Raw genomic sequence first — 9,979 nt, 5'->3', positions numbered from 1 at the left:
CCTTTTTTGAAGATGGGGACCACGTTGGCCCTCTTCCAGTCCTCCGGTACCTCACCAGAGCACCACGAGTGCTCGTAAAGTTGTGCCAGGGGACTGGCAATGACCTCGGCCAGTTCCTTTAGAACTTTAGGGTGGAGATCATCCAGACCGGCTGACTTGAATATGTCCAACCCCTCCAGAAGTTCCCTAACTAAATCCTCTCTCACCTGTGGTTTAGAGAGGATTTATGTAATGCAATATATATTTAAAACTTATACAACTTTCTTCCACAAGATGATATTGAGCAAAAAAATGTGGATTTTGTTTAAAGAAATAAAAATTTCTTCACTCTCATTAATATAGCTGGAATAGAATTATGGTTATCAGTTTTCTTTCTTCAGGACTTTAGCCAGATGCTTAAAATTAGGAAAGACTTGCTCTATGAATATATTAGGTAGTTTCTGTGGGGGTTTACATCATCCCTTGAAACATGTATTAAACATTGTCGAAGACAAGGTATGGGAGGATGTGGATGAGTGCAATTTGAGTCAATATGACAATTCCTATATCAATATTCCATTTTAAATAATGTATGAGAAACAAGTGGTGATACCACCTGTTATTCCATGTTTCTATCTTGTATTGTGTTTACTAGTTTCCTACTTCACCATTTTCCTTGTATTTAATATTCTGTTTATTATTCTGCTTCCCCACTCTAGCCATCTCAACCAGGAAAATCTACCCCCTTCTTTGTCATTTCTGTAATAGCAAGCCAGCTTTGAAACCTTCCAAGGTTAGGGAAGATGTTTTTTTCATGATCTTCTTATGTTCTAATGTCAGTATCTTCACGAGCCAGTTTAAAGTCACAGGAATAACATTTTCCCCACTACTAAATGGCATATTTCATTCCTAGCTTCTGTTTTTTATGTTTAAATATAAAAGTTTCACAGTTCAAGCATAGATGTGATATTGCCCCAAACAGTTTTAACACCAGCTATATAAGCACTAAAAAATTGGTTTCCTAAATATCTTTCATTAGTTTATTTAGAAGGTTGTGGATAACATTGAGAACGTTCAGAGGACAGCCACTCATATGGTTAGGGGCCCGCAGGTAAGGCCTACTAGGAGAGATTAAGGGACCGGAATCTCTTCAGCCTCTGCAAGAGAAGGCTGAAAGGTGATCTTGTGGCTCTCCAGAAATTCATTGGGGGGGACAACAAAGGATAAGAGATGCTCTGTTTACCAGGGCACCCCTTGGAGTAACTAGAAATAATGGCCACAAACTGACAGAGAGCAGATTCAAGTTAGACATCAGGAAGAACTTCTTTATGGCAAGGGCTGCCAGAATCTGGAATGGGCTTCCAAGAGAGGTGGTGCTTTCCCTTATCTTGGGGGTCTTTAAGAGGAGACCAGACAAGCACCTGGCTGGGGTTGTCTTACCCCAGCGCTCTTTCCTGCCCAGGACAGGGGGGTGGACTCAATGATCTGCTGAGGTTCCTTCTGACAGTAATATGTATAAATCTATGAATAGTTATCAAAATAGTTTTCAATAATCTTTTTTCCTTGTGCTTTAATAAACAGTGGATAATGGATAAACCAACAATGCCAGTGCTCTTCCGAGTGCTGAGGATTTTTCTGTATTGAAAGTATGGGGTTGCTCTCATGTTAAAGTATGTTTAACTCACCTTATTGTCCACTTAACATTGTTACCCTTTGTTACAGATACTCTTTTATTACCACATGTATGGAGCCAGCATTGGCTCTTTAATTGTCTATCAAGTGACATCCTCAGGGCAAGAAAAAGTCCTCCTCAACCTGACTGGAAACCAAGGGAATTACTGGCAGAGACATATATTGGGCCTGGATGCAGATGAAGACTTTCAGGTTACCTTTGAAGGACATGTTGGGAAAGGCCCCAAGGGTGACATAGCACTTGATGACATCACATTCACTAAGGAATGCTTGCCATCAACAGATGTCTTACTAGAAGAACCCTCAGCACTACCTCCAACAGGTACATTCCCATTACATGTTTAACAGTGTTGCAGTTCAAATTGGAAAAACTAGAGAGAATCTTGTTTGTATTTATTTGAAGTATCTTAAAGTAACATATCTTGCAAACTTTTGTTTTAAAAAAAGGAATGCCATTTGAAGTAGCTTCTGGAATGTAACCAAAGTATTTTGCAAACATACTGTCTAGGCAAGGAGTCAATGAATCTACAGGAACTGGGCTAAGCGTGTGTTCTCAGTCCTGTTTAATTTAGTGGAACAATTAGTTTGTAAAATCAAGTGTGAAGAGGCAAAGGAGGAATTTTGTTGCTAGAGCCCACATGAAAAGATTGGGCACAATCCCAGTGTGCAGCATGGGCACTGCTCCCTACTAACACCTCATGGACACAAAAGGTGCATGAGGGATAGGCAGAAGAAGAGAATACCCCTTCTCTGCCTCTACACTAGTTGCCAGAGTTGCTGAAAGGGTGACAGAACTGCCATTCAAGCACATGCCCTCAATAATCCCTCAGGCTCCAACTGTTAGCAAGCCACCAAATTACTCACAGCTTCTAGTTGAGGCTGGGATTTAACATTCACACAATAAAATTTAATTTCCATTCACTCTGATTGTGAGAGATTTGGAAGCAATGAGTCTGTAAAAGCTCTTCCCGTTTATAAGACTGCTTTTAGGAGCTAAGATTTGCTACTCTGTGTGTGAGTTTTTGTGTATTGCATATTCATATAATATTCAATTCTCACTGACATCTTGGCATTTCTGCCATGGCTTGAGGCCAATGTAGTACAGTGAGGATTTTTTGCCTTTTGAAGGAGGGAGGCATTTGTAATTGATTTCCATTGAATTGGGAGCCTGTTATTTCCCTCTTTCTCTTGTCCTTTGTTTGTAGAGGGTTGTGGGATTCAGGAAGCTGTAATTTTTATTTTGTTGTTAATCGTTTGTTTGTTTGTTTTCCATACGGATGGGATTTACCATCAGATTATGTAGCTGCTTAAGGTTTATAACAAAAATAGTTTAAAGCAGTCTAGCTTTGTCTGTGGTAAGAACTTTGTACTTTTTCAGGGGGAGAATAATATTTCTCTAATTGATTATTTGATTTCACTTTGCTATTTCTTCCTGTCAGTGTAGAGACATATTTTTCTTCCTAATTTATTAAAAAAACTGACAACAAAAATCTTCCAAAAAAGAATCTGACTAGACTTGGTCCAACATTATCAACTTAGTGATTTTTTGCTGAAATACGCTATTTGAGATGCTCCCATTCTGAAGCCAAGTGGTTAAGGTCCTGGCTTGGGATGAGGGAAGATTTGAAGTTCAAGCCACCGTTCTGAATCTGAGCAATCTGGGATACAAATCTTCCATTCTAAATCAGGAACCTAAATTCCCCACATCCCAAGCCAATCTGTTAACTGGATGGACAGATGAATGCACACCTCTTCCCAAATTAAACAGCTCAGAATTGACATTAAATTAGACACTGATATGCAATTCCATTTTTATAAAAAAAAGTTTTCAATCCAAGGAAAAATAAAAAGGAAAATTGTCAGTCTTTGGCACTTCCTGTGAAACAGAACTTGTTGTCCTGACTGTGGTCTGAACTTCATAAGTGTAAGAAGAGTAGAACAATGGAGCAAGCAGACTGGAGAAACTGTGGAAACTCGTTCATTAGACGATTTCACTGACAGGCTGGAAAGTCATCCGTCTAGGATAGTTTAGAACAGTGAATCCTTCATCTGTGTAGTGGTTGAACTAAAGGACTATATGATATAATACTATTCTTTGATTCTATCCTTTAGTGCAGGGGCGAGCAAAGTCCAGCTCATGGGCTGGATCCAACTGGCAGTAGACTCCATTCCCAACAGCCTCTGTCCATGTGGTTGGGGCCAGTTTCCACTGAGACCCCAGTAGCAGCCATGCTGTGAGCTCAGGGCCAGGGTTTTCATGAAAACTGGCCCTAGCGGGGCTGGCAGGCAGCAGCGGTGTAAATCTCTTCCTGGTGGGGTAGCCCTGTGCTGCAGGCAGGAGACAGACGGGCTCTGCTGCTGCCACCTGTGTGGGGCAGGCAGTGGCAGCACCACTGGGAAGGGTGGCTACGGGGAATTCTGAGGTGACTATAGCCCCCCCAACACTTCCCTAGCACCACCCCTGCTGGCAGGGCACGCGGCAGGGCACAGAACTGCTCCAGAGCCCGGCTGAGATCTTGTGACAGTGACAGTGTGATCCAGAGCCATGGCAGAGCTGCAATTTGCAGCCTGCATGCTCCAGGCAGGGGTGTGCAGGCAATGGATCATGGCTCTGCCCGAGCTCCAGATCACCCTGTCACTGCTGTAAAGAGCTGGAGGCGAGCTGCAATCCACGACCTACACACCCCTGTCCAGGGCATGTAGGCTGCAGATCATGGCTGTGCATCATGCTGTCACTGCTACAAAATCCCAGCCCGGCCCTGGAGCAGCTCCATGCCCTGCTTCATGCCCTGTCAGTGCTGCTGGGGCCAGTCTCCATGAAAATCCTGGTCTGCCTGCTATCATAGCACAGCTGCTGCTGGGGTTTCCTTGGAAACCAGCCCCAGCCATGTAGGCAGGGGCTGCTGGGAAATGGAGTCTGGCCTCCAGCTAGATCCACCATTTTGCCCACCCCTGCTCTAGTGAGCCCTAATTTTACCTTCCTGTAATTCCATTCCTGATATATATGGCTTAGTTCCTGTCACTAGCCACAGATTTTGTAGGCAGGATGATAAGTAACTGTCTCAACAATGACTGGAAGTTGTTTCACAGACAAGTAATTGACATGATATATAGTAAGGTAATGGGTTGGTTGATGTTTACTATTATTCCAGAGTATTTTCTATGAAAGCTGATGTAAAGTCAATAACAAAGTAAATGGTCATAGAGCTAGGAGATGTAAAGTTTTGTTTATTGGACCATTATTATTTAGACATGCTTTATCACTCTTTAGTGAGGTACTGTCACAGGAGCACTGAGGCATCCTGTCCCTTAGATAAGTAAATAGCTGCCAATCAACAGGGCAGTGCAGCTGCGGGTTGCTCTGGCAACCAGCTGGTCAGGTGACCGGAAGGGGGCAGGGCCGGGCCCTTTATAACAGCTCAGGCTTGGGCCCAGCAGCAGTTCCCTTCTGGTGGCCGTGGGAGCAGGAGCTCTGCGGCTGAGCTGAGCGGCCTGAGTGGGTGGTTGCAGCCTTACCTCGCTGACTGGCTGTGATGATGCTAGGGAGGAGAGGGCCCTAAAGAGAGGTACGGTGGAAGCCCTGCCGGGGCTGGGAGCACGTATTACGAGCGAGAAGGCTCTTTGTTGGTTTCGTTACAGCCATTTGGGCTTGGCTTGTGTTATGGTTAAACTGGAGGACCGGGTGAGGCTGTAGGGGTGAGAGGAGGCCTCACGGGAGCTCCCCAGTAACCTGGGGGTCCCGAGTGCCCAGTAGTGGCACAGTCAGCGGTGCCAGTGGGGCACTACTGTTTGCGCCGGAGAGGTGTGGTGTGCGGGGTTTTGGAACCCAGCCCGTAAGGGCGGTGTTTTGCCCAGTGGGGCAGACGACCCAGAGAAGGGTCAAGGGGCCAGGCGTGGCTGCGGCCACCTGAGCCGCAAGCGCGAGGAGCGCAGTTTAGGCCCCAGAGAGGGCGAGGCCCCAGAAGGGGCAACGAGTGCGCGTGAAGAGCGCTGTGTAGGCCCAGAAGGGGGCAACAGCCACGGAGAACGTGGCACAGGCCCCAGAGAGGTGCGGCACAGGCCCCAGAGAGGGGCAGTGGGCGCGAGAGGTGCGGCACAGGCCCCAGAGAGGGGCAGTGAGAGCGCATGAAGAGCGTGGCGTAGGCCCAGAAGGGGGCAACGGCCGCAGAGAGCGTGTCATAGGTCCCAGAGTGGGGCAGCGGGCTGAGTAGTAGCCCTAGAGTGTAACAGGCCCAGGGGCGCCGGTAACAGGGCGGCGGCTACGGGCCAGGCCCAGGGGCGCAAGGTGGGTGACGCGCCCGGGGTGCCAGAGAGGGCGCCAGAGGGCAGGGGACCACACAACGCCCCCCGGAACAGCTGTGAGGCTTGGGGTGTGCTAAAGGGGAGGTTTGGAGGCACACATAGCCCTTAAGGCAGAGGTGCACAGAGATACTCCATATGGAGTAGGGGCAGGAACATACGTACCATTCACTAGGGGGATAAAGGCAGCCTCCCATCTAAACTTATTTATTATCAAAGACGTGGCGGGCGAGAATCCGAGGGTGCTGAGTCCACCTTACGTGATGGTAGGGGGCGCTAGGGAGTACACGGCTGCTCCTAGGCCCCACGCCCTCACAGGTACCATATTCAGTTTCCTTGCACAATCATTTAATTTTTTTTACTATATTTATTATTAATCCAACTTATCAAATCACAAATTTAATACTTAAAAATAAATCCAGCTCCCTAAAATAGATATATAGAGAGATTGCTCCATACACAATCTTTTTGGAAGCATTTAATGCTCTCCAATCTGTCTGTAGAGTACTTTAAGCTCTTAAACCTGCGTTGCTCTCTCATGATTCCAGAGTCTCTCCATTACCAGCATAGGGATTCTAGCTGCCTAATACTGATAACTTGAATTGTATCCTAAAGCAAATCCTAGGCATTGCATTATTTAAAGACCAAATTTGATCCTTGCATTCATCTCTTTGCTTCCTTTCCCTAACAATAAAATGAAGCTAGTATTTCCCCACCTAACTGGGGAATGGGAGTATGAATCAATTATTTTACATGAGATACTCTTCAGCATTGAATCCATCTGAGCTGGGATCTTGTTCTAAGCTCACAGTGAAGCCTGGTTAGATTTTAAAAAATCACTTCTATTTTTGGCTGAAGTACATCCTTCATAATCCCTCATATGCTTACAATACTGCCCATTCCTTTTCTCATAATCATTTTCTGGCCCTCATTATAGACAAGATCAATACTTGTGAAGTAAAATATTATATTATTGTGCCTGCTACATAGTGCAGTTGCTGAGGTTTCTAATTCTTCACTACCTGATGTTTTTGGATTTGCTTGACCTAACAGTAGGTGAGAGTCCCTGTGGCAACATTTCAAACTTTAAAAGCTATGGTTTTGATTTGTAAAAAATGTTCTGAATAGCCTTTTGAACAAAAAAAACCCCTATTAAAAAGCTGTATGAGCCTCAGAAACAGTCACGAGGGACCTGTTCCTTGAAGTAGCATGCCCTAGATGTAATGTGTGGAACTTTACAGATTCACAGCACTTTTAAAGTGATGATATGAGTATTGTATTGGTGTCTATATTATATAGTGTCTACATAAGTCTATTTGTCTTGACCCAGCTAAATAATTTTTGCTTGTCTTAACCAGGGATAAGTTGGTTTTCAAAGATTCCAGGCTGGAGCTACTATGAAACAATATTTTCTTGGATTAAGGGATCCTTTGATCTGTCTGTGGTATGGGAAGACAAAATAGCACACAGAATTGTGCAAGGAGGATAAAGAGAAACCAAAGCATTTAGTCTTGGTTTCAAATAGATTATGGTTACATTTTATAAAGATTCCTCAGAACATAGTTATGTGGCCAGCAGATATCTGGTTGCTTGTTCCTTGCCATTTAATGAGAGGGGTTTGGCTAGCAAGGTTGGCATTACCAACAATGAGGAAGGACCAGGCCCTGTACTTTTCATATATTCTCTTTGACAAAGTAAGACTGATGTTGGTGCAGTCTTTTTTCCATAGATATATGCTTCAATATAATATAAAAAAGAATCAGGCAAATCGTGTCACTGTGCTTATTTGTATTTGTTCTCACTCCAAATGCATCTCTGATTGTGTTGCCATCTTGTGTTTGAATCTTCAAATGTAGTCAAAATGGGAATAATACTGGTAAACCGATTTATGATGTTATAACAGTGAAATCTTGACTGAGATGGTTGTTTCTCATTCTCTGGAGTTACTAGTCAAATGGCAAATTGTAATGGTAGAAGTCCATGGTTGTCCTTTTCTACTATACCTTTGCCCAGTTTGGTCATTCATCTGCAAATTACTCACTGTTCTTAAGTCCTTCCATCTACTGAAATCATTTCCCCGTCAAAGATAGTAAAAGAACCTTGAAGAAATATTGAGATCATTCTTTTTTTTTTTAATATTCCTTTCTTAAATGAAGTCATTAAATTTCAGATACCCTGGGATATTCTCGTGATGCTGATAAATAACAAATACGACATGGTGAAACACGCAGTGTGCTGAAATGTTCTGTATTTGCAAGTCATATGAACCAGTTGGCTGCTATAGTAATCAGTAGGATATAGGAACCTGAATAGAATAGAATAGATGGTATTATGTCAATATCTGTACAGGCAGCAGTCACAGATGTTGACTCTAAAAGGGAACAGCTGTACAATTCTACAACAAAGCGGTGAGGTTCTAAACATTTAAAATGTGTATTTCCTTTTCTTCCCTTTGGACAAATGTGCAGTAATATTTAAAGAGTTCAGGAGAGAGCTTGAGAACTCAAAAAAATCATTTTGAAAGTTAGCCTTGTCATGGACTGCTGACTAACTGTCTGTCTGCATGACGCTGCTTAGCAACAACACCAGACTGGCAAGCTGATGAGAGCTGCTTGGAATATTGAGTCGCAGAAACAATAAAGCCTCATTTCAGGGTAATGCTTATCAACTTCTCACTGTATGAATAGTCATGTGTACGATAATATCCGGTGTTCTGCCTTTTCTGCAGTGGTAGCATGTTCAGGAAGGCACAAGGAAGGTCTGTTCTGACACAAGTATTTACCTCCCTTACTATAGCTTTTTTCACTGTGGACTAGATTCTAAGGCTGGGCATAGACATTCAAAAAGCCTGGGGTGGAAATTATCTGAGTTTCTGTAAGCAGCATAGTTTAGATCAGTTGTGAACAGAACACACATTTCCCCTTTGGTTGGTGGGGCAAATCTCAGACTAGGTCCAACCATTTTTAAGCTAGTGTGTGCCGAACTTCTGTTCTGTTACAAGTCTAGACCCGTTTCCAATTGCTTATACTGGTAAAAGTGTAATGTCTCTACCTGGCTTATACATGCTGTGTTACAAAAATCCTTCAGTGACTCAGAGTTACAATTCTTCCTCTGCTCCACTTTACAGAATAAAGGTGTAACAGGAGGTATAAAAGTTCATACTTTTGTTTGGCATAACTTATTTTCTCATGTGTGTCTAACAAGCTAAATGGTATTGAGAATGTCACGGTTCTTCCCATTCTTGATTATGCTCTTTTGTCCATCCCATTTGGGAGGTTCAGTAACCACTGCTCTCCAGTGGGGTGTATTTCACTAGCAGAGGCAGTGTGGTTTTCAAAGTCATGGAAAGGAACCATAGCATTAGAAGGAACATCAAGGGTCATCTAGTCCAACTCCCTCTGTATAAATGCTGGATTTACTTTTCCTAAATCACACCAGATAAGTGCCACCAGATAAGATTATTGAAGGAAAATGTGTACATGCAAAGGTGTAACAAAGCAGCTCCTGGAGCATCAGGATGCATAGGGGCATCAGTGACTTGCAGCTGGCGCTGATGCAATTATACAGCTCGGGCAGCAGCTGATATTTTTTCAGCCCAAATTGGCACTCGGGTTGGCTGTCCCAGTCATCCTGCCCTAGTTATGCTACTGTGTATATGTTACTTCTCAGGGGTACCTTCTGGCATTATTTGCTGGTACGGTTTGAAGTTTAAAAATACTGCTGTTGAGAACAAAGTAATATCCTGGAGATATTTCAGCCCTTCCCAAAGAGGATTGGTTCTGACCAAGGGCAATAAGGTTGTCTTTAACACGTGCCTAGGAGCTGTAATACCCTTGGTCTACCATAGGGGGATCTAAACTATGATCTCACAGGGTGAAGTATCAAGGATGTGACCCATGCTGTCTCTTTCACAGCTGGAGTCATAATCTGAGCATGGCTGATGAGAGTACAATATTGAGGAGGTTTACTCTTGTGCACAGAAGACTAAGAGCTGTTTATTTTTTTTTAA

General features: G+C 43.6%; 1 protein-coding gene across 1 annotated transcript in view; it reads left to right on the top strand.

Moving 5' to 3' along the window:
• MALRD1 (MAM and LDL receptor class A domain containing 1) overlaps positions 1 to 9,979 on the top strand; it is a 433,259-nt gene that overhangs the window by 149,665 nt on the left and 273,615 nt on the right. The window contains exon 18 of the mRNA XM_019529906.1: positions 1,702 to 1,993. Coding sequence (XP_019385451.1) covers positions 1,702 to 1,993 — 292 coding nt within the window. The remainder of the gene's footprint in view (positions 1 to 1,701; positions 1,994 to 9,979) is intronic.

Source organism: Crocodylus porosus, unplaced genomic scaffold (assembly GCF_001723895.1).
Source record: "Crocodylus porosus isolate Cpor-Errol unplaced genomic scaffold, CroPor_comp1, whole genome shotgun sequence".
Taxonomy (NCBI): Eukaryota; Metazoa; Chordata; order Crocodylia; family Crocodylidae; genus Crocodylus; species Crocodylus porosus.
The sequence above is the reverse complement of the archived record's forward strand: the minus strand, read 5'-3'. Positions and strand labels throughout refer to the sequence as shown.